The following is a 25678-nucleotide window of genomic DNA, read 5'->3' as shown; positions in this document are numbered from 1 at the left end:
TATAGCTTCGAACTTGCTCCAAAATTGTTATAAATAGAATAAAGGGGGAGGGTAACCTATTCACATAAAGAAAAATCAGCCAATTTTTGTTTTCATAACCAATTAAGATTAATCCGTGTAAATTAGATGAGCAGAGTTCAAAGGAAGTACGAAGATAGATGTAATTAACAATAAATTAACTTACCGGAATAAGGACTGTATGGAATCTGGATGAAGGAATGCATGATCTTTTTGTACAATTGATATATCAATGGGAAATTGGTTGTCTGAAAGAGAATATATTGATGTAAAAAGAATTTAACAAAAACTGCTTAAAAAACCACTTTAATTACTGCACAATAAAACAAGATTTCTGTAATTATAATTATTTTTCTTCTTAACAACTTGTTCTCCAATTTATATTTGCACGGAATAAAAATTTAATTAAATTAATAGATTAGCCAATAATTAAGATCTGAAGGTATTAAGAGAGAAAATACATATCCATCAAGAAATGGCTAAAAAATCGAATATAAAATTCTATCTTTACAAATATAACACGTTTAGTTAAATAAAAATGTATAAAAATATGTATAATTAAAAACATAGGTTTATGATTAATAAGTTAGTATAATGATTTTCGAAGTTTAAGTTCAACTTTGTTCAATTGTAAATGTCAACATATTTTCACAGATTTAAAAAAAAAAAAAAAAAAAAAAAAAAAAAAAAAAAATTCAAAAGAGGGGGGGGGGTAATTCTAGTGTTTCGTTTGGCTTGAAATTGATTAATTTTTTTAACAAGATAGACTTCTTTTTTATTGTCCAAGGATATTTAGCAAATTAAAAACACATTCGACACATGATTTAAATTAAATAATTTTCAAAACAGCTTATGAGAGTGATAAGAGTTCGTTTAATACAATTAGATAAAGTTTAATTATTTATAATAATTTTTCACAGTAAGAATGAAGAAATATTTTTTAAAGTTTCGGTATTTCAGATATCTGCTTAAAATCGAAATCCATTAAAAAAGCATATCAGAAGCGAAAGAAGAATACCGTAAATGAGCAACTGGGGTCTATTTTGTGTTTCCTGGATAGCGGATCAACTTTATAATTACGATTTACTAAATAGTCTGACATCTTATTAACTTTTGCCATTACATGAATGCCATAAAGCACTCGAATTAAAATGAATGTTAATCTTCTTTTAAGATTTCAAATTTTCAAACTAAAGCATCTTAAAAATGACGAAGGGCACTTTAACCCCCCTATTGGAAAAAATAATGATACTCCATTAAAAAAAGTGGAAAGATGACCAGATCAATCTTTATAAAATTCTCTATCATATTCTTCATAAAATTAAAAGAGAAATATATCTTACCATTTTTTAAAAATCCCTAAAGCAACAACGTGCCGGAAATTAAAATATACGCCTTTACATTTTAATGTCATAAATGGATTTAAATTTTAGCAGAACAAGGTCAGAGATATCAACAGCGATTATAAATATGCTAGTGCTACATCATTGTCTCATTTTTTAGAATTTGGAACTGATTTGTCTTTTTTCATAGCATAAACAAACCTTAAAAAGTAAATATTTTAAATGATATAAAATAATTTAATCTCTTGTTCTACAAATTTATCTAAACTCCTCATTAAAAGAATACATGAAATATTTCAGCATGCTCAAATAATTATTTTATTCTTTATTTCATTACATATTTAAATAGCAAAAATTCTACAATTCGATGATTGAAACTGAGTACACACTTTTATTCAACAAAACAAAGTTACTTATTGTTTCCATAGTTCTGTTAAATAGTTTTATTTTCGCATAATTAAAAGCTCGCTTGAGGATTAAGAGCTCCACTGAAATCACTGTATTTTTCTCACTGAGTTTAGCTGTCCATTGGTGCGTCTAAATATTACTGGAAAATACGTAGAATGTTGATTTTAATGAAATGATTTAAATTAATGCTACTGCTAATATTTTTTGCCTCCATCTTATAGAGAGCCTTTATTAGACAGCAAATCAATAGTTTATACATTTTAAAAAACGGAATAAGAGTACACTAAATGTACAAACATCTTATGGCAGTGACGGATAAGTAAGCGTAAATAACACATGGGCCATAGCCGATTTTTTCACCCCCAACTTGCGACGTTTGGGTTTTAAAAAATATAATAAATGCACTAGTACTTTATCTCTGTATCCCATTCCCAAAGCCCCCCCCCCCTTCACTTAATGATTCAGCTGTTTATAGGAATGAGTGAAATGAGTTCATTAAGTAAAAATCGGCAAAATTATTCAGAGAGAATAAAGGTATGTGCAACATTTTTTTTTTTTCTTTTTTGCCTTCTAACGGAATTATCTCGTTTTTTTTTTTTATATCGGAGGAGAAGAGTTATTTTTATTTTAAGAAAATAGAATATTCAGATTTATAATACAAAAATTGAAACATACCTTCGTACATCTGAGCATATTGAGGAAATCCTGCAGCTCGGAGCCAACTACAGGCTTCAATAGCTTGAAGTTCTGAAAATAAGAGAAAAAAATCAATAAAAAATGTTTTAAAACATACTTTTATTAGTACACTAAAAAGTAAAAAATATTTTTGTTTCCATTATTTTCTACTTTTTAATCATTAATTTATAATTTATTATTAGAAATATTACGGAATCTTGAAACAAAATTTGATTAAATTAATTTATTAATCGGCAGTTAAACTCTGAAATATAAAAATAATTTATTGTCGTCGAGAGCAAACAAGTATACAAAATTCGTATAGAAAATTCCAAAACTCTACCAGATCAGGAAATGAGTGAAAAACCGATCACAAAATTTCATTATAACAAATATTAGATGAGGCAAGTCAAATAAAAGAGAGTAAAAATCAATTAATACTCTATTCATAGAGGACTTAGTTTACAACCAAACTGAAATATTCACATAAATCGGAAAGCGAAAGATCTAAAATACGACAGGTGTAATGCATAAACAGAATGTAATGCTTGACACATGCCCAGTAAAACTGAATTTTGAAATGTAAGAAACAGGGAAACATTTACCTGGAGTAATGAAGGTCTTTTATTTTTAATGAAACAGGGAAAAAATGAAAGAAAAAAATGTGAAGAAAAAATGAAAATGAAAAGAGTAAATCTAACTGTTGAAAATAAAAATAGAGAGGAAGAATTTTCAAATAATTATAAATAAAAAATCTCTACTGCCTTTTTAAAGTAATGTTACATTAATTCTATAACATAACAGAATCACAGTTTTATGAACTCGCTTGAACCATAAAAAATTTAAATCTAAAGTGCTTAAAATTTTTTTTTCTAACATTAAAAACAGTTTTGACAGAAGAAATTTATCTCAGACTCTAACCACGATTTAGTTTTTATCGATTCTTTATTTGATCCAAGCAATGAAAAAAAAAAAAAAAAAGCATTAATCTTAAGATACATGATTGGAGATGCTAACACTTGCACCTATCTCTTTTTAATCCCGCTATTTATCAATTTTATTTACATGACAATATCTAACAAAAATATTTTTTATAGAAATGGTAATTACAGAAAACGACATTTAAGACTAGATGAATAATTTGAGAATCTCCTCCCCCACTTCCAAAAAAAGTTCATTGAATAGACAGTTGAAAATTTTTCAATTAATTTATTTCTATAGAATATATATAGTATAGCACAGAAGCCAGCCGTAGAAACAAAACACGTAGAATTAATTTTATTCAAAATATTCTGTAAATAATTATTTAAATAGATTCATTTTAATATGCAACGTTTTTAAACGGACTAAAAAATATAAAATAATTTTTCCTAGGCTCATACAGATTGTGAATTTTCAAATTTTCAGAACAAATTGTATGGGCTTATAAATGTGTATGAGGCTAGGAAAGAAATATTTTATACCTTTTAGCCCACTTTTAAAACGTGGTTAATATTAATTATTTTTATTTAAATAATTATTTGGTGCTTTCTAATCTTGTTGTAAAATTTTGCAATCGACATTAAACTAATTTCGTGATGAGCTAAAGATTTGGCATGGCGACATCTGTCAGTAATGAAAGTTTTTAAATTGTCGGGATCTACGGATTGAATCTCAGTGATTATCCACCAGCACTCCAACTAACGTTTTCAAACCCTATATTAGTTGTACTCGTATATCTTAGCTATAACTGTAATTTCTATATGTGCATATATAAAAGACAACATTGGCAATAGCCTTCAATATCAATTCCTCATATCCACATGAAATAAAAGCCTTTGTTCTAGTTTTAAAGTGGCTCACCCTATTAATCATCTCATCCACCACACAGCAATTGCAAAATTTGCACCAAATAGACAAACAAAAAGACAGTCAAGAAAGCGAGTTAATATAGCATTACCATTAAGTTCTGAACTACATTTAAAGCTACAAATCTCCAGCTCATCGAAAAGTTAATTTAAAATCGATTGCAAAATTTGCATCGCATTTATAGAAACATGTTGAAGATAGATTCATCCAGGAGATTAAGATGCAACATGCAAAATATGCTTTTACTGATATATTGGACATATGACTCCTAGATAATGCGCATAGTCAGTGGCGACTAGTGCAATGCTGATTCATCGAAAATTGCAGAACTTTACATATGAGGAAGCAAAATTACTACCTCACTTCACCAACAAATATCTTCATTACAAAAAAATTGGAAAATAAATTAGCATAAAAAATCATTAATTAATGACAAACAAGAATAAATGAAACTTGAAATAATTATAAAATACAATTCATTGAAGTGAAAGTTTTCAGAATAATTTTTGTAGAATTTGGAAGAACAAGTCAGTATCAAACTAAGAAGCTCAAGATGATGAACTGTACAATTAACCTTATCAAGATAAAAAAGAAAACTTTTTTCCGGTTCTTTTCAAGTTCTCATGTTCGAAGAGAAAGCATTGATAACATTAAAAAATTCGATTTCCAGATTTTGATCTTAGATCCCAGAAATACATAATTTTGGAATTATGTCTGTATATGAATACGGTAACTCAAAAACTGAATAAGCTAGATGATAGAAATTTGGTATATCATCTTTACACCAAACTCTAGATCTGCATCTAATTTTGGATAAAATTCATCAACAGTAAAACAGATAACTTAGTTGCATTTTTTTAATTATCTATATACTATGAAAAGTTTTTATCATATCATTTACGGACTCATTGCAAAAATGTAACAACGTTACCTCAGTAAATCGTCCATTTTTTTATAACAATAGCGAGAAGACAAAAATAAATCACTAAATATACCACACCGACATCAAAGAAGCATATAAAGTATAAATATCCTTGCACATGGAATTTTAAAAATTTAAATACATAGTAATACCCGATAAGCATTTCCCAGTTTCCTTTTAAAAGTATAAAAATCCAATATACGATATAAAAAAATAATTTATATTATAAGATTTGTTAAGTTTTTTTTCCTGCTGTATTTCTTCTTCACAGTGGTTAAAGAGAAAACCGTTTCAGACCTCCCTGCGTCCGAAAATCACATTTGTAAAAATATGTCTGTCTGTGAACACGATAACTCAAAAATGCTTTGAGTTACAAGGATGAAATTTGATACATGGATTTTAAATTAAATTTGCAGATTCCTAAAAAATGTTGAGCGAAATCTATATAGAGAAAGTCTGTCTGTCAAAAGACGTTAGCACGACAACTACAAAAGGAAGAGAACTAGGTGAATAACATTTGGTTATCAGGTTGGTATTTGGTACACAGATTTAACATCTAAAGAGGGTTGACGGGTTGATCGTCCGTCAGTCTGCATTTTTACAAGCATATAAATGCGATAACTGTAAAACGCGTTGATAAATAAATGAAATTTGGTACGTGATTTTGTGACTAGAATTGCAGCTCTGTGAAAAATTTTAGTTTCAATGGATTGGGAAAAAAAAGTCTAATTTCACATTCGATGTCGCCAGATTGTACGCTAATATGCTCTTTTGCATCTATTGTTCGCTACTGGTTGCGGTTTATATACGTTTAATAGACATATATAAACCGCAGTAGACATATATAAATATCTCCATAAAAGCTTTCTTGGACTGGACTATAAAAAAATTAGATAATGAACCTGCCTCTTCATTTTGGTTACTCCCAAATTTCTAATAAGCATATATTGAGCAAAAGAAAGCTTTACGCATAAATATGAATATTTTTTTCTTCTAAACATCAGCATCAAACTTTTACGTGTTAAATTTTAGATAATAAGAATTTGAAATAAGACTGTTGTTTTTAGCAGTTCAAAAGTGGAATGAACTTATTTCATCCCATATTCTTTTCTTTTTTAACAGCATCTTATTAATAGAAGTCAACTCACTCGTACAGAAGAATATAATGATTTCATTCCAATTAGAATTAAAGAAATTTCATTTTATTTCACTTCAGGTAATAAGAAACTTCTACAAGCAGATGTACATTAAAGAAATTTCGAAGGAGGCAAAGTCAAAAAAGAAAAAGAAAAAAATGAGAAAGCTTGAGCTTTAGATGAAATCGACTTTATCGATTAAATAATAACATCGCGACTGAAATCAAATTCCAAAATACTCTGTTCAATATATTGTTTGAAAAAAATCAAGATCGTTTGCCGCAAGCAAAAATATAAATTACAAGATTTTTGACGATAAACATACAAAAAAAAATCGGTTTGTATTCAATTAATAAAAATATATTTCATGTTGGGAGTATATAAAGTTAAAAAATGATATCTAAAAAGAAAACAATTTGTTCAATAACAAATATTGTGATACATTTGCCTGACATTTTGATCGTAAAAATAGCTTTAATACCTTTTTAGCAATTCGCGTTGGTTGTTTTTACGCTAGTTGAAAATATTGTCACGAGAAAAGAAATCAGGCCATATGTATATCTGAATGGTTTGTTACAACGTGCAAGTCAACGGGGTCACTTTGGCTTTGCTCGTGGGTGCGCCCCAACGAACACCTGAATGACGCCTACGCATGCGCTCCTCTACACACTTCCTCACGTAGGATGCAACACACAGACATATAAATACAATGACGTAAGCACAAACATTTAATTGCAGATGTGATAATAGAGCATGCAGATTGAAAGGGCAAGAATGGCAAAGGAATTTTAATATCCGAACTATCCAAGGTGGATTTGAAAATGCTGCTTTTATACTGTAATCGAAATAAACTATTAAAATCAATAATATCACTTTAGAATGCTCAATTGCTATATTAAGAAAACAACGTTAGAAAAAAATTATATTGAAAGAAGTCATTCAAATAACTCATCAATTTTGATTCGATTGTTCTGCCCAAAACGAAAAATCCAAAATGACCTTTCTTTCCCAACGCTTGTAAAAAATGGGGGGAAAAAATGTGTAAATGGTCTCAAATGCCGATAAGATTAGAATGTAATCATTTAATGAACGAGAGAACCGAGAAGAAATTTTAATATTTTCAACCTTTTTAAATGGTCTTCAGAAGAGTATCTATATGTCAATAGAACAAATAATCAATGTAAAATATCAAAGAATTTTCCTATTTAATATTTTACAATAATCTTTCCTAATTAAAAAGAACGAATATACGGAATTAGATAATTCAATGGAATTAGTGAAATTACTAATTCCAGTGAATTATCTAATTTCTTAAGAGAAATATAAGAAATACGCAAAATACTAAATACCGATAATTAAGAAATACCAAAATACATAAAATACTAAAAACCAAAATAACACAATAACAAAATACTAAAAACACAGAAGAATTTTGCAAGAAGAAATAATCAATTTTGCCATCAGGCAAGAAATTACGTAAATGGTATAACGTGAATTGTTAAAGCAGGTGAAAAATTTTAATCATTAAATCTAATAAAAGATTTCAGGACAACATTTTAAAAACATAGATAAGAAGTGAAATGAGAGAAGCAACTGCCCTAAATTTAACACATTTCTAATAATGGACGTCAAGACAATGAGATAATACAACTCAGAAGGGCGACAATGACGTTTCAGAGTTTGCTATTCACATTGAAACTACAGTTTACACAGAAATAAAGCACTCTTTGTTTCAACTTAGAGGCAAGCAGAACTTTCGTTTAATAGTTTTTTGATGAAACCCTTTTTTGCATGATGATGGAAATTTCCATCACAACATTTAGTGAACAAAAAATTGTACTCAAAACAGGTGCACTGTAAATTGGTTGTTGCTGGGAACTTCTTTCACGACTATTGTGTAATAAGAAACGTAAAAAAATAAAATAAAATAAAATAAAAAAAATCAAATGTCACAATCATTATAACGGGTTGTTTGAACTTCTCATTCCTCTGTTTGTTATGGTTGGAAGAAACGTGCGATTTCTTGAATATTTTTTATAACTAATAAGATATTTTTTTTTTTTGCTAATAAAAGCGACAATATCAAAACATACTTAGCAGTTTTTGGATTTCTTAGAGAAACGCAATGATGAATTCTTTGATTTAAAAAAAAAAAAAAACTGCACAATTCACAGAAATAAATAGAAAGAAACAATATCGTTATCCAATGTTAATGTCATTAATCATTCATGATTAACTGGATAGAATAATCGAGATTAAAAAATAAAATAAATTCCGATGTCTCGACATAAACATATATTAAACAAATTAAATAAGCTCACTTGTGCTAAAAAAGCTAGTTTAACAATGTCGTCAGAGGTTCTTAAAGGAATTGACAATTATCATTTAATTACATATTTTCACTGTGCTGGTTAAAACCTAGTTCATATTTCACTCATCTCTACACTTTGATTTTTAACAATTATCGTGAAACTGTTCGCTAGTTGAAATTTTAATATCTGTTTTTTCCACCCAAGTAAATCCAATACTACTACTAAATACAGACAATTAAAAATTATAAAATTTAATGCAACTTGCAACACATTTTCAGATTCCAAGGTTTCATCCTACTGTTTTAAGTTGCAACATTTTAATGAGATTGTAAATTCTTTCTTTATTTATTTTAACCACAAATCTACTAATACAACTCTATTATAAGAATTTTATATGATTTCTTTACTTCTTTTACATTTTAAAGAACTTTTTATTTCTTTCAAGCTTCCAATTTTAGTTTTTCCTCTAATTAAAATATAGAAAATGTAACAGTGCCGTATTAAAAAATTACTATGTAATGTTTCATGTAAACTAAAAAAAAAATCTTGTTTTTGAATCCCCAGCCCACATATTCATAATTTAATTTAATTGAAAAGCTTTTTTTTTTAAATTTTTTAATCAATATAAGATTTTTGATAGTAGCAAATTAATTTTGTAAAAAAGAAATCGTAGTTGTAATAAAAACAAATTTGTGAATAAATCAGTAATATACAGGGTGATCGGTAGGGCTGTACCAATTTTCGATTGATCGAAAAAAAAAAATCGATATTTTTGAAAAATCGTTTTTAAAAAATATCGATCTATCAGCATGGAGATCATGAATAATGGTTCACGATGTATCGCGATACAATAAATCGATATTCACAATTAATTTGCGTTTTCGATTTCGTTTTGATTATCGGTTAGTGCTTATTTTTGTTGCTTTTCATTCTTTTTTACCTTTATACATAATGTTTGTTAATTTTCTATAAATACTGTCATATTCTAATATATAAAAAATACTTGTTTTAAGCGTGTCATTTTGGAATAAACCGTTTTCTGCTCCCTTAGTAAACGATATCATTATGGAAAAATAATTGCAGTAATCAGAAAGTAGTTGACTGTCCTTTGTTTAATAGCCAAATATTCATTTTCAGAAATAAAAGCAAAAAGGATTCATTCAGATTAAATACACAATTTTATTCGCAGCTCGCATTTTCACACTCAAGCATACTTTCATAATATCGAATTGCATATATATTGGAATCCCGATACTTATCGAATTTGCATGACTATTAAGAATCAGTCCTGGCGTTGTTTCACAAATATTTTTGGGGGATTCCAGGGCATTGTTTTGCATATCGGTGGAAATATGTGTTCTTTTCTTTTTAATCCGTATACATTCCTGTAGTATGCGCTTTTATATTTCTAAAAGTGTTTTTTGTTTTTGTTTTATATCTTTAAAAAATGCTCTTTCCCAATTTCATTATAAATTTCTTATTACAATATATTACAATATTTTTTTAAAATTTAAGATAAAGATTATTTTTAATGGATAAATTTTATAACTCCAATTTATTTCACTTTATGTGATTGGATTATATCACATAAAGCTTTTTTTTTTTTTTTAAATTTTCATGCAATTTAAAAAAGTTTTCTTTCCTTTCCTTTTTTTATTCATATTCTTTTTTTTATTATTATTTTCAAATGTACAGTATTTTGAATTGATTTAAAAATTCCTGCATTTCACTGATTTAAGAAATTTTTTGTGAAATTATTATTTTTCTGTTTTTAATGTAAAGATATTTTAGTAGGGATTTTTCAATTTTTGAACTGTTTTTTATATAATTCTTTTTTCATCCTCCTTCCCTCATTCTAATTTTTCATATTTAATTTACATTTTTTAAATTTTATTTCAAATTTTATAATATGCCAAAATGTTGATAGAATGCTTAGAAATAAAAGATAATTAGCTAGAATTTTAATATTCACAAACTAAAAGTTGTACTAAAGTGTTGGTTATTTTTTCATTGAGTTTATATTAAGATGATATATAATGGCATATTTTTCTTTTATTTTAACATGATCAAGATCTTTTCTAATAATTTTAGTGTATTAGATCATTCGCCCATAAATAAATTTACCCCATCGCCCATAAAAAAAAATTCATCGTAGTATTTATTATTAATGTTTTACTCATTTCGGAATTATTATTTTTCGTCTCTTTTTGAGTTTTGAAATAGTAAATTGAATGATTATTTTGAGTTATATAATATACCTATTATTAAAATTCTAGTGCACACTTAAATTAAACCTGCCAATAATACTATTAAAATAAAAAGGTATGCAATTCATATACAAAGTTAATTTTTCAGGATATCAGATTTTGAATTCATGATTTATTAAAACTACTAATTTTACTTGTTTAAGACATTATGTCATTTCCCCTTTTTTTAATGAAGAATAAAAGAAACTGACGTTTTCTTAAATATAGCGGTGAAAAGGTTAAAATTTAAAAAAATTATTATATTGGAAAAAAAAAAGCATTATTATAAATTGTAACATGTAGACATTGCTGTGGCATTGACACACTTTATTAAAGGGGTTTTAACACAATTATTCGCTAAGTATTTTTATTCAAAAGAAAATGAATATTTTTGCTATATAAATTGAAACTTCTTTTTATTTGGAATCGTTCTGATAAGTCAATAAGTTAAGAGATGCTATTTATAATTTATAATAGCTATAAGTAAATAATGATATCACGATGAGGAAGTTCGGTTTTCGCCCAGCCCTAGTGATTGGTAAAGTTCTTCAAAGCCCTTTAAATTCAAAAAGGTAACTTTAGCTGATCTTCTTCTTATTATTTTTGTGATTTCTTTATTTTGCCACTAGGAACACAGTAACCTGTCTCACGAAATTCAGCACAATCGCTTTATTATAGGTACACGGTACTTCGCTGGCTTTATTGATCAACTGCATAACCATATCATTTTTCTGGCTGTATCTGAATATTTAAATTACCAAATTTTATATGTATATTTTCAAAAATAAATGCAAATGAAGGGTGAACCATAATTCGGTCGTCACCTTTTCACACATACAGCTATTTTCAATGATTTACAAGTTATTTTCATGAGATTTCTATTAATAAATTGTTTCAAATCTTAAATAAATCAAATCCAAAAATTTTGAGATGCTATTTATTACAAGGAGAAAATTTAACTATTATAACACATCCAGAAATTCATACTTTAAAAATAATAAATTTGAAAAATGATAAGAACTCATTTTTAATGATATACTGAAAAGTAGAAATTCTTTTATGAAATAAATATAGAAAGACAATTGTAAACACAGTTGTAAAAACTTGAGGTACTAATAAAAATATTTTAAATACAACAGAATTTTAATCACAATTATAATGTATCTTTATTTTTAAGGAATGTTAAGGAATTTTCTTTGTTAATCCTAACATGTAAAGGAATAACATGTTATTATGGATGTTATTGACATCCATAATAACATGCAATTCCTTTATAATATTATTTTCAGTGCCTCAAGTTTACAAGATTAAGGTTTACCATTTATAATTTTGAAAACATTTTTGTGATCTTGATGATTTTTAGTTCTCAATAAATTTCATAATTCATCATTATAAAAATCAGGGAATCTAAAATTTAATTAAGTTTAAAGATTAATTTATAAAGATTCCATAACATTTAGGACGATAATAAATAAAAAAAACTAAAAAATAGATCATAATTACAAGAAACAATTTCTTTCCTTCATGCATATTTCCTATTTCAAGTGAGGTTTTAAAATCTGGTTTATTAAATTTATTGCGGTTTAAAAAATAAGCACATAAATTCTCCTTTTATAAAATTATATTTATACATATATAAAAAAAATCAATTGTAACAAAAGTTTGCTCAGTGAAGAAGCAGAAGAAAAAATATGTCTTTTTCCCCTTTTCCCCCTCCTAGATCTTAATTCTTGGTTGCAAATGCATTCGCATGTTAAAAGGAAGTATCCTCATCAAGAGGTCAGAAGTTAATCGCACATTTCGCGAACATTTATCGCTCAAAAGATGGGAGAACTGTACTAGAAAGAGCGTTATTGTTTCACTTCGTTCAAATATAGCACTTTCATAATACACACAAAATAACTCAACAATTTCGAAGTTTCTATAATGGATAATATTAAAAGTGAAAAAATATGTTTTAATGGGTGGTCCAAAAAATAATCCCAAGTAATAAATGTTAATTTCCATCTCTTTTTACGAACTTTAAAAGTGTCTCCCCCTCCCTCTTTTTAGAGGAGCTAAGTTCCAGCGCGTTAGCATGTCATATGTCGACAGGGAAATTAGACGCCAGGGAAAAAATGATTCCTTATGAGCATTTGAGTTCATGCTATTGAAGAAAAAAGGAATGCTACGGTTAATTTATATCCTATTCAATGATTTTTAAAAAAATGCGTAGACATATAACCTTTGCAATTCTAAACATATCATTTCAAAACCATTAAAGATTAATTTTTCAACAAATTCATAATTTCGATTATTAACTAACTATATTTTGGAATTATTTCCTTCTTTTTAGAATGAAAATGAGATTCAAACACGATACTTGGTAATCAAAAGAGCTTTGAATGTTCAACGAATAGAACAATAATCATATCCTCAATAGGTATCTACACATTTGATATTCAATCTGTGTATCAAATTTGATCCATCGAGCTCTTTTCGTTTTGCAGTCATCATTCTAACTCATATTTGGTCAGTTAGATTTCGCTCAATCTTTGATAGACATCTACAAACTTGGTGCTAAGACAATATGCTCAATTTTATCCGCTTCACTCAAACCGTTTTTGAGTTATCTTTATCATTGAAAGTAAAACACAATGCCAAAAAATTTGTTTTTCGAAATCAGGGAAGTCGAAAACATGAAGATTTGTCAAAATTGATTTTTTTTATGATAATATTTTCTTTATAGTTCGTATACGAGAAAGTAAAAAAGTGATGCTTCACAATTTTTCGGCCTTATGATTCTCATTTTGGGATTGCAGTTTGTAGACCCGAGTTATGCTTCTTTATTGAGATCACGAACTATATTGAAAATATTTCAATAAATTAAATTATGTCTCATCACATAATTTGAATCAACGGAAAAAATAATTGTACTTTCAAAACGAAAAGAGAAATTAATTGATTATTTAAATTTCGATTTTCACTCTTTTAAACTATATTACGTCAAAGTAACTGTAGTTAACATACTCCAAAGTTAAAAGCTATAATAAAACGATAAGTGAATGAAAAAAAATTTATTTCAATGAAATTTGTGTTCATTCAGAAAGAAAAAATCATACAAAACTTCAATACATCTTATAAAACGGACTAGATAAAAAGAAATGGCTCCACATAGCATTTATTGTACCCGTGGTAGACAACCGAGAACAAATAGTTTCTTTAGTCTGCATGAAATTAAATACAGACATTGAAAGCGCTATTTTAAAATAAAGAATCTTTTAAAGTAAAAAAATTGAAAAGAAAATTTTAAGATTAAAAGAGTATATAGCTATGTTTAAAAGAACCAATCAATATACATAAATTAAAAGCAATCCATAATCAGAATTTAAACTGTTGTCGAGTGATTATAAAGAACAGATTCCCCGAAAATTCCCAAAAAGATTTGGTTGAAAATTTGATTCATTATTTCATTCACATTAACATATATTATGAATACATTTGGAACAAATGATAATAATTAAATTTCAATTATGAACCAGATTATATTAAATTTTAAAAATGAGCGAGATTAATCTTTTTTAGAATAGTCAAGGAATAGTTATATGATATATCAATGCATACTCTTTATCATTTTACAAGCGTTTCTAAACTCGAAAGTTATGCTACGAAGAAAGCAAACTCAGTTCATTTTAAAATACTTATAAATCGACCTTCTTTCCATATGCTACATATGAATATAAAAAAAATACAGAAGTGACTGCATATCCAGAAATGGTTCGCCATCCTGTTTCCATGGTTATTATCCAATTGCTAGGTAACGCTAGTCTTTGGGAAGCTTCCATATATTGAAGATATTATCTTTCACAACGAAAGAACAGTCATTTTGCTTATTTTTGTGCCTGAAGATATCTTCACCCTTATAACAATAAAATGCAAATTGAAAAAAAAAAAAAAAAAAAAAAAACGGTTGGAACATCGCAAATGAATAAATATAGCGATTATTCAGGGTATACTCAATTAATAAAAATCCCAAAAATGAGCATACACAGGAAACTCAAAAATAAACGAGAATGTAATCGTATTAAACATCGATAAAGATAAGATCAGAAATAACTATATAATTGAAGTCAAGACAAAATGGTTGGTTCTTCAACAGCTATTAACGTGCTTACTTTTCAATAAGTAGGAAACTTAATTTTTAAATAAAAATTTTAATAAATTATTCATAATAGAATTATTAAAAAGGATTTTGGTACCAGCTTATCAAAATGTAACTTTAACTACAAAAAATAAATTAAGCCACTCCACCAAATAATTAATCTGAACTGCATATAAAAAACTTAAGTATTCAATAAAATAACGAATCAAAAATTGATAAAATATCGTTACTATACAATTAAAGCATTGAAGCATTTGTTTTGAAAAATTCGAATGCATGAAAATATTCTCATAAGAGCCATTCAATTCTTTCTAAATAGAAATAAAAAACAAAATAGGGTATTAATGTGAAAATATTTGAAATAAGTTGCCGAACTTTTAACGAACAGTTTCTCGCTCTCATTTACGGTTCTTTAAGATTACTTCTCATTTCGGTTCCATTTGCCGAGTTCGGTTATTATTTGGCCCCTATTATAGCTGTCGCTACTTAGTAAAATATACTGTGAATAGCTAACTGCGTGTATTGGGACGAACATCGATTGTCCAATATCAGATCTTCACCACACAATTTCTAGTGATCTTTCCTTTTCTCCGAAACACTTGCTCGTTGTGTATCATTCTACGAATTCTATTCATAAGCAATGAATTTTTTAACGCCATTTGTAATAGTTATTAATAGTTTTTTTTAAATCACATTTTATTACTTTCAAGTCAATGACCAAAGATTAAAATGATTATTATTTAAGAAAAAAGTGTAAACAATGTGTATTATGCAAACATTTATTGATGGGATGACACCCATCGCAATTAGGATGGATTTTTACTAGCCCAATAAAAAGTGTTCAGATTTTTTTTTTGAGATTGTTACTAAAGTTGAATTAAGGCAATATTAGGAATATCACAGTTTCATATTCATTATATGTCTTACACAACATCGAATGTTACAAAGGAAAGTTCTTTGAAGAGAGACGTTGACTGGCCAATGCTTATAAAAAATTAAATATTAAATCCCCCCACCAGAGCCACTCTCCAGCAAACACACACCGTGCATGGTTGGAAAATGCATTTTTTGAGATTGTTACTGAAGTTGAATTAAGGTAATATTAGGGATGTTGTAGATTATACGTCTTACACAATACGTCGAAAGTTATGAGTAAAAGTTACAAGAGAAACATTTACTAGGAATGCTTATAAAAAAATTAAGTCCTCCCTACCCAAAAAATCCACTCACAACTTACTTGTGTTTTACTGTTGCATTTTGGTGTATTTTTTCCTACATAAGTAGAATTACGTGGAGAACGCACAATTTTTTTTTGAATAACATGGAATATTTTCCCTTTCAATGATAACATTCCATAATATTCTTGCCATGATTTCTTACATTTTCGTATTTTTATTTTTGCGTTTATTATTATTACGACTTTGTTGCATCTCGTAAGTGCAACTTACATGCGAAATATAAATAGCTTATTTCCCATTGTCTTACTCTTTCATTTGTAATGTACTTCTGTAATTAACATTTGAATTCTTAAAATTTATTTTTAACTTCATTCAACTAATTTGAAAATCACTACCGGCATCTTACGATTTTGCATGCATTTAATCAGTGCGCACAGAATATTTTTAAAAAAAGTTCTAATGTGTCGCATTAGATTTTGGAACAAATAGAATATACTAATAATTTTATAAATACTTACTTAAATATATAACATGTTCACGTATTGCATAACATGTACAAAATATTCATGCAGAAACACGAATATTTTTTACTCGTTATTGCTAATTTATAAACATTTGTAACAGTATGATGCCCTTCAAAAGATTTGCACTCAAAATTAATTTTTCTCAAGATTATTTCATTATTAATTCATACAAATAGTAAAAATGAATTCTTCGCTTAATCCATTTGTTTATCCACTCAGATACATATTAGTATAACAACGCAAATTTAGCATTGTGTCCTTCATTCTATACACAAAATATTTAAAGCAGATATCAAGATACTCGATATACTGTATTTGGTTATAGTTTAAAATTTTCATTATATTTTAGTGGCAAAACTGCCAAAAATATTCAGGATTAATTTGATTCTGAGAAGTAGTTATTAAGGTTTTATGCATATGAGGAAAAGAAACTTGCGTTTGCTTTGATTATTTACTAAGATAAATGTAGGACTCATTAGACCCCTAACTGCACATAAGTTGCGCAATATTGTATTATACTGTACAATACTGAACAATATATTACAATATCGAAAAACATTATACAGTATTTTTCATATTGTGCTACCAAGGATAAAAAGCAAAACAAAACAAGAAAAGATATCTTTTAAAAAATCTTTTCTTCGATAAAGCAAATTTATGTTGCTCATAAAATTCTACCACACTTTATTATTTTTTCCCCAGCCAAAACGACTTCTCTTTGACTGTTAATATTACTGCACTAATAATTAATTGCAAGAATTCTTCAACTCGAAAGAAAATAAAATTTACTTATGTTAAGCAAAATATCATATATATTTCTTCATAATCATTAATGCATAGATCATCTTTAAGCATATTACATTCATACTCGCAAAAAAATAAGTTAAAGAATGCAATATAATAATCGAACATTTGAAGAAAATTACATCGAATATATCTGGTTACTAATGTAGTGGAAACATTGTTCTTCCTTTAAATATTTCCTTATTCTTTCTCTAGAACTTCTTAGTTTACAACAGGAAGGAGAAAAATATAGAAATACATTGGTTCTAAATGTTCTCTTCCAAGTCAAATTCCTTTTTACACAATTCCTCTTTGTTTAGTGCTGATTGGATCCATTCTATTTCAAATGCATACATTCGAAGCAAGCAAGCAATGAGCAGAATATAAAACGGCAATTAACAGCTGTTTTTAGCAGTGACTGCTGATTTCGCGCGATAGATGAGACTCTTCGGTATCAAACAAGTTGCTCTAAACTATTAAACATCTGCGTCAATCATAATTTACCAGACTAACCAGTGAAATGTCATTAATGTATTTATTGGAAATCGTATTCAAACTTAAAATTTTTGTCATGATAAAATAGAGTTCAAATGGGTTTTTAAATCTCTATTTAGTTCTCTAATAATTAAGAATAAAGTGAACGATTTCCTATTTAAGGATTAGAAGTTTACAAAATCTTTTCCAGTTTTAAGTTTGAGTGATCTGTCAGATAAAGGTAGCATTTTAAGCAACTTAAGAGATAACTGGTATTGGAAAAGAATTGCCTTTTGAAACCAGGTTCCTTCTGTCTTTTAAATTAATTTCGCCCCTAAGTTCTTAAAATTTCGAAAATTAAAGTAAATTAAAAAAAAGTTATAATGATTTATGTAGAAGAGAAAATTGTTTAAAAAAAGGTCTATGTTGCTATAAAGCCTCTTTTCTTAAAATCAACATAGCGATTTCTGCCTAATCAAGACCCAAAACACTATTGCGGTAGTTCGCTTAGGAAGCTGAAGATTAGCCTTTTGGATCCATGGGTTTACAGATGATTTCAAAAATTCGAAGCAGTTTTAATAATTAAATAATTCGCAAACAAATGAACATAGAAAGATATATTTAAGTCGAATAGATGGAAATGAAAAGTTTTTATTATTATGACACAATTTTTAATTAGAAGCATAATTTATGATTTCCAAAGGATTATTTTGTAGTTATCCGATCGGCGTATTGCATATGACCAGTCAAATATCTGCTTATAAATGTTAAACGTATCGTTCACCTATCAGGAGTACAAACTATCGGACGAGAAAACCACACTTTTTGCAACATATTAAGTAAGTATTAAGGATGAACATTTGCTCACAGCTGTGGTTCCTGGTCTGACAGTTGTGTCCTTAAATTGAGAAGGTCTGTTGAGCTTTCTGAAACAGTTATTCCGCGCACTGTTTTATGTAAAGCACCGACAATTGCAGGAACAATTGATGCTTTCAATTGCAAATTATGCTATCATTTTGCTTTCGAGATTGAAAAATTCGGTTTCATTTCCATCCTTTTTGCGCAAAAGAAATCTTTCCATCTTCTTTGATTTGCGAATGACTGATCTTTAAATTTACTTTACATTTCTGGAACACTCTGCGCTTCGGATCGGTATCGTAATTTTGACAGCAGATAAACGTGCAAGTCAAGAATCAAACCTACAAATATCTATCCAAACTTTCAGATCTATTAAAGGATAGCAATAAATTTAATATGTATCTTATTTTATAAAATTTTTTGATGAAATGAGAGTCGAATTCTTTTCGAGTTTTCAGTGCATGACAAGGATCTACTAATGATTCCATACAACGTCGTAAATAGCTTATAATATATATAATTATTATTTGCACATAATATAGAAAAAAATAGCACATAATAAATGTGTACAAAAAATACAATTCATTTCCTACAATAATGTGTCATTTCATTTTCATGAGATGGACACAATTAAAACCGCACTAATTTGAGGCTGGAATCTATATATCTAATAGAAAGGAAAGGATACAGGGAAAAAAACGATGAGTATCACAAGACATTGTGTAAATGGATATAGGTTAAATTATGTAGTAATGTGTTACATGCCTGTCACGTCACGTAAAAAAAATAAAAAAATTACGCCTATGGTGGCCTGCGGGATCAGAAGGACGCAAATTCGATATCCGATTGCATCAAAGACTTGTCCTGCAGTAGGTCTAACAAATAGAAAATCCATCGAAGTGAAACAATCACTTATTGCTGTGGTTTGGAAATATAGTGACTAAATGACATTTAAAACGGACCAATATTTGCTTTCGTATAGCTAAAAAACAGAAAGTTAAACTAATTAGATTTACGTGTTCTGTGAATCGACTTTATTAGAAAAACTGGGCGTCGCTTGCTTTGCTTCAAAAATGAATCTGATCACAGAGAAATAAAAAATAATAATTCAATACTTCACCAACAGCATGCATAAACAAAGATGATAGTTTTTCTGATAATTTAAATTATCAGAAAAATTAAACAATAAGAAGAATCAACCTTTTTCTTTATAATTACGCTTCCACACAAGATGCTAATGTATGCATAAACAAAGATGATAGTTTTTCTGATAATTTAAAATAAACAATAAGAAGAATCAAATTTTAAAGAGAAAAATATACTCTAACATTACGAAGTCAAACGAATCAATGCAAAAAAAAAAAAAAAAAAAAAATCTAAAAGATTGGAGGTCAGGAAACAAAAGGTGATGCAATTAAATGTAATTGCATGGGGGACTCAAGCAAGAGCAAAATGAAAACAAGTAAAATAGAATTGCTCTCAACAGTTAGAGAATATATCAAAATGAATATGAATCGATACATAAAGGAAGATATGATTTTTTTTATTAAATGAGAATGTCAGATAAGCATACAAGTTAAATAAATTACTGTTTCAGAAGATGGACTTCCCTGGTGTTTTTGTTCTATATCAATCTCTTGAAAGAGATTCTACAATCTGCTAATCGCTCTTTGGAATATTCCAAATGCTGTTGCCACTCTCATCCGTGTTTGGCTCTTAAGCAAGTGTTCGCATTCGACTAAACAGGGTTGAGAAATAAACTCTTTGCGCAGTCGGATGGCTTCTCTTAGGCATCATTCAAGATAATGCATCATTTTGACGGTTTATTTATTAATTTTGATTGTTAAAAATACATACAGAGTGGTAAGAAGACGTAGATTAATTTTTTGGAGAAATTCAATTTAAAACAATTATAGATATATTTATTTTTCAAGAAATAACAAAATCTTTGTATTAGGTGAATAATTATGCATTGAATGACTCTTTCGAGTACACAGGATTAAAGTTTGTGCATTTTCAAGACTAGGGAGCAAAAACTACAGTATTTTCAGCATTTTGTACTTCACTAAAAAGTGGATACTGCATCTCGTTTACACAGACGAACAACTTTCTTGACGTCCCTTGTTTAGTAATGAGATAAAAAAAAATCAAAAGTTTTTTCTAATCGCTTCATATTTATTTTGAAATATCTTCACATTTTTGTCACCAGAATTTATTAGACTTTTTTTTTTTCAATTGAAGTTTTCTGAAAAACTTTTTCTATCTGTCTTTTTTTAAATGAGCTATTTATGTGATTAAACAGAATTAGATAAATCCTAAGATCGAAGATTTCAAAATGTGCTCAAAGAAGTAAAATATTTTCCTCTAAATATCCCGAAAAACAATTAAATATAGATCTATAACAATAAATACATTCTGGATCATCATTATTCTCATATATATAGCAGACTGTTTGTTATATCCCATTTTAATTTTATAAAGATAAATTTTTATTTTAAAAATCTAAACATGCAAAAACAGTTATTTTTAAATAATCACTTGATAAATTTATTATAATTTATGCATAAAAATTAAAAATCAGATCCAAAAGTTCCATTCATTTGGACATTTGTGTGGTAGTTTAATATTAATGGCGTAATTTTGTATTCAGCAATGCTAGTTTACTCTGAGGAATTCATTTCTTAAGGGCAGGAGCACTTCGATTTATCTCCCACATAAAAACGTTTTCTCCCTACGCAAAGTGAATTCGAGCACCGTGGGAGAGAATTGAAAAATTGAAAAATAATGTAAGAAATTAAAAATTTCCCACACTTACAGTGAATGTTGTTATAATTTGTACATAAAAAAATGGAATTCGTTAAATATTGCCATAGAAAAATTTTAATGATTTTTTTTTTAAATATGATAACGAAAATCGGACTCAACATCTAACAAAAATAAATTTATGAAATTCTAATAAACATCCGAAAAGGCAAATAAAATTAAGCATATAAATAAGAGAAGTACAAATTACATTGTAAATGTTTTCAAACAAACGCTCTTTAGTCTCTTCCAATTTTTTTGCATGGGGGGGGGTGAAAATGTCATCTTGTTTCTAAAGCAGTTAATGTTTTTTAAGTCAGAAAACTCACATCATTAGTGCAATTATAATAATAATAAAATGTAAATAATAAAAATATATGCTTCAAAAGCATGTTTTTATTCGTAAACTAAAATGTAGAAGATAATTATATTTTCATCAAAAATCTGTTGATCAAAGTAAAAATCTTGAGTCACTGATATACATATTCTATGTAAACTGGTATTTTAATCGCATTCATAATATATTTGCATTTTTAATGAATGCCTAAAAATGCCCTTTCTTTCTATGCATTTTGGCTTAATTTTCTGCGCATTACGCCTTTACGACTTTCGCTTTGCCCTCGAGAATTTTGATAAAAAATTCTATATTTTAGTACACTAATAAAACAGTGCGTTTTAAAAATTTATTATTTTGTACTTTTTAGTCCTCAATATATTTCATTATACAATATTAATGAAATAGTAAAGTCTTGCAATCAATCTTTCTCAAATTCACCTTACTGAATGTGCTGAATTTATACTAATTACAATTGATCTACCGATTGATAATTAAGTTCTAAAAATATTAAAATATTGTATTGTCATGAGTATCACACAACTTTTCAGAATTTCAAAACTCCAGCTCATCAGCAGGCGAAAAAAAATATCAAATTCAGCTTTTGAAAACATGAAACAACTAAAGTTAAATAAGAATGTGAAAAAATAAAGGACTTGTGTGTATAGCACTCATATTTGAAAATATCAGTTTATGTTTAAAAAATACAAATCAGCTGAATCTTGTATATAATCGAAATAAGATTAATTTGTAATACATACATAAGAGTGAAAAATTAATCCATATGTTATTAACAGCTAGTGCAGCGGATATTTCAATAATTTTCCTATAAACAATAAACCGTGACATAGCTTTAATCAAGAGTGTATGCACAGTTAGGAGATCAGATTAAAAGCAATCAACGTTCTTCTACGAAAGTAATTATCTTAGTAAGAAAATAAAACGCATCTCAGGACACTACTTAACCTTGTATATAATCGAAATAAGATTAATTTGTAATACATACATAAGAGTGAAAAATTAATCCATATGTTATTAACAGCTAGTGCAGCGGATATTTCAATAATTTTCCTATAAACAATAAACCGTGACATAGCTTTAATCAAGAGTGTATGCACAGTTAGGAGATCAGATTAAAAGCAATCAACGTTCTTCTACGAAAGTAATTATCTTAGTAAGAAAATAAAACGCATCTCAGGACACTACTTAACCTTAACAGAACAAAAGAAATTATCTTACTCATAGGAGCATGAGAAAATTTAAAAGTGCATGGCAATCAATATCCTTTCTAATACTACGGGTCTTGACTTCAATTAGGGTTGAATTAGAATGTTGTATAACATTATGCTCTCAAACAGCGAATAAGAAGAATTCAGAAAGTTGCCTTGAATTAAAACATTTCTTTAAATTTTATAAATAAACAAATAATTCTAAAAGTTATCATAACATTCATCGCATTTGGTCACATTTAGAAGCTTCTACTTTAAATTGAATTTACTTGTATAAGACATGAATTCAGACTTTGTTTTCTTATATGTTCTCTATGCCGTGGTGAATTTTAGTCGCGCAATTCATTGAATTCGATATAGATGATATACAGCTAAAAGTGATCAGGACAGAAGAAATGAATATCGCGTTCTTATTGTTTTAAAAGGTCATTGTAACAGAAAAAATTGTAAATTTCAATATGCGTATATTATATACTGACGATATATTGAAGTGAATGATTTTTCCTGCTATAGGTTAAAACAACAAGAATGCATGAACGCACTTTTGACTTGGTCACTTTTAGTTATAAATTACGATATATAAAATTCTATAAATTCATTTTTTCATTAAAATCTATGCATAAAATTCTGCAATATTCATCAAAATTTCTTTTTATTATTAAAGAAATTCTTATTTTTGCATTATTTTAATTCTTTTTGTATATATAATTGGAGGTTGAGCGTAGGAAAAAGTTCTATTTAAAACAACGACCAAGAATTTTAATATTTATAAATCAAACATGTTTTGAAATACTTCATATAAAAATTTCAATCAATTTAGAAGCAAGGAAAGAATTATTAATATAAGAAGGAGCTATAATTTGCCCTGTATTTCGTCGTGACATTCATCGTTTTTTTTTTTTTTTTTCCTTTTCTTTAGATACGTTTACATTGCCTTTCTTTCACAGAAGACAGTAAAATTTGTACAAAATAACATGCAATATCACTTTTGAGATTATCCTGTTCACATGAAATATATAGTTCTCAAAGCGTTTATTGAAAAAAAACAGAAAGATTAAAAGTTGGAATGAGCAATTTAAATATTGCTTATGTAAATTATGCATAAAAATAATAAGCCATGAAAATGTCAGAAGACAAAATTACGCATCGGGTCTTTTTCACTAATTTTTATTTGCAAATTTCACCGGAAAGAACTGGAAAGAGGCAATATTTTCAGGTAAAATTCAAACGATTCAAGAGGAATTTCATTGAAAAAGCACCTTCGCACATATGTGATTTGAAGAAAAGGAGTAACAACAAAAACAGGTATTAACGTTAAAATTGAGGATGGATAATATATTATTCGAAATTATCATCAGAACACTAAAAAAAAAAACATACGTTAGAGGAGAAAACAAGAAATATGTATTAAGAAAAACAAAGTAAAGTAGCTATGAAAATATTTAAAGAAACAAGACAAGATGTGCAGAAGCGAAACCGAAACTTGAATTAAAAAAAAGCAAAAACGATCGTCAGTTCCCCTCCGCACACGTGGAGATGGTTAGATACATAAAAAATAAGCGATATATGCTGCACTTACTGGCAATCAAGAATGGAGAGTGAAACGGATACAACATAATACACCAACAGCACATATGGATCTACTCCTTTCGAAGGAAAGAACTTAGTGCCGAAGATTACGTCACAAATTGTTCCTCCTACAGTTTTCGAACCACCCCCGCAAAGTAACAGCAACAAGGAACCACTGTTGGACGACTCGCAGTGGATCTAATAGGACCCGCTGTCGTCATGAATGCCGAAAAACTTTCTAAGATAGCGTTTCAGACAGGAGTAGAGTTTGCTACCAGAGAACAGCAGTTAGGTTGTTGTTCGGACTTACTTTCTCCCCCCTTACGCCTGACCTTGCGATGCCACTGTAGTTGTCAAAGGTCAACGTGTCGTAGATGCAAATAGTAGCGAGTTTTTAGACAACAATAATCAAGAGAAGAATGAGTGGGATTGTTGGACTGGAGATGACAACTATGAGTAGGTAGATTCAATTGCCTACTTTATTACTCGCAACAGGAACGGTGACAGCCAGGTGTGCAGGCGCAAATTCAATCATAGCGCTACATGATTACAGGCATTTTGATAGAGATGATTATAAGATGTTCCTGTTAGAATTACATTTTTTAAAATAACTACATCTTTGGTATTTTTAACAAATTCATAATTGTAGATAGTTTAACAATTCATGCAGTAACTTAAATGTTATATGAGTTTAAGAAATACGTGAGAATAAAGGTTATTAGCTTTTTATTGTATACCGTCAACAATATTATTTTTTTCATCCACACATTAATCACTTTTACGGACTTTTAAGGTGTTAGACCCAAATAATCAGGTAAAAAGAAAAAAAAGTATTTCGAAAGCCCCCTTCATCCCCTTTGAAGAGCACTTCTCAGATT

The 25678-nt window shown here is 28.2% G+C and overlaps 1 protein-coding gene across 4 annotated transcripts in view; it reads right to left on the bottom strand.

The window, feature by feature from the left end:
* Positions 1-25678, bottom strand: part of LOC129959499 (rho GTPase-activating protein 7-like) — a 328073-nt gene that overhangs the window by 36359 nt on the left and 266036 nt on the right. For all 4 annotated transcript variants that reach the window (XM_056072353.1, XM_056072352.1, XM_056072355.1 and 1 more), the window contains 2 exons: positions 2445-2516; positions 185-266 (listed from right to left, as the gene is read on the bottom strand). In XM_056072353.1, the coding sequence (XP_055928328.1) occupies positions 185-266; positions 2445-2516 (154 nt within the window). The remainder of the gene's footprint in view (positions 1-184; positions 267-2444; positions 2517-25678) is intronic.

This window comes from Argiope bruennichi, chromosome X1 (genome assembly GCF_947563725.1).
Source record: "Argiope bruennichi chromosome X1, qqArgBrue1.1, whole genome shotgun sequence".
Lineage (NCBI taxonomy): Eukaryota > Metazoa > Arthropoda > Arachnida > Araneae > Araneidae > Argiope > Argiope bruennichi.
Note: the sequence above shows the minus strand (reverse complement) of the source record. Positions and strands in the feature narration are given on the sequence as shown.